Raw genomic sequence first — 666 nt, 5'->3', positions numbered from 1 at the left:
TTATCGAGAGACACTAAAGCATTCACACAACACGCAGGCAACTCAGTGTAAATGAACATAAAGATAGTCAGATAAATGGATATCCATTTATGTGTCATACACCTAACAAATGTATCCAGTAGACATGCACTTAACACATGTATCCGGATAGACATACACTTAAAAATGTATCGGAATAGACATACACTTAACACATGTATCGGAATAGACATAAACTTAACACATGTATCGGAATAGACATACACTTACCACATGTATCCAATGAACATACACTTAATAAATGTATCCAGTAAGATACCTGAAAATCATGCAGGTCGAAAAACAGCGTCACATAACAGATGACGACCATAAAAAGACTAGGAACGACAGCATTACCGATGTAGTAACCGTATTGGTTCTTAAACTTGAAAAATACCTGGAGAGATAGAAACAGAATTACTTTCAGGGTGAAACGAAGGAATAGAAGTCGTCCGCAACATAATGGTTAGTGAGTGAACAGGTTAATGGGTGATTTCGAATGTGAAACGACCCTTTCTCGGTAAAATAGGGGGGGGGGGGGGAAGAAGAAAAACATCTTGAATAATCCAAAATACAAGAAAAGACTCGTCTTAACAGATAAATCGTCAAAAAATAAAACTCGTCTCACAAAAACTGGCAAACTCAGCC

General features: G+C 37.2%; 1 protein-coding gene across 1 annotated transcript in view; it reads right to left on the bottom strand.

Annotated features, from left to right (window-relative positions):
- The window catches only part of LOC119587738 (acetylcholine-gated chloride channel subunit acc-1-like), a 3,689-nt gene that overhangs the window by 1,259 nt on the left and 1,764 nt on the right, over positions 1–666 (bottom strand). The window contains exon 3 of the mRNA XM_037936425.1: positions 299–415. Within this exon, the coding sequence (XP_037792353.1) occupies positions 299–415 (117 nt within the window). The remainder of the gene's footprint in view (positions 1–298; positions 416–666) is intronic.

This window comes from Penaeus monodon, chromosome 23, assembly GCF_015228065.2.
Source record: "Penaeus monodon isolate SGIC_2016 chromosome 23, NSTDA_Pmon_1, whole genome shotgun sequence".
In the NCBI taxonomy this organism is placed as follows: Eukaryota; Metazoa; Arthropoda; class Malacostraca; order Decapoda; family Penaeidae; genus Penaeus; species Penaeus monodon.
The sequence above is the reverse complement of the archived record's forward strand: the minus strand, read 5'-3'. Positions and strand labels throughout refer to the sequence as shown.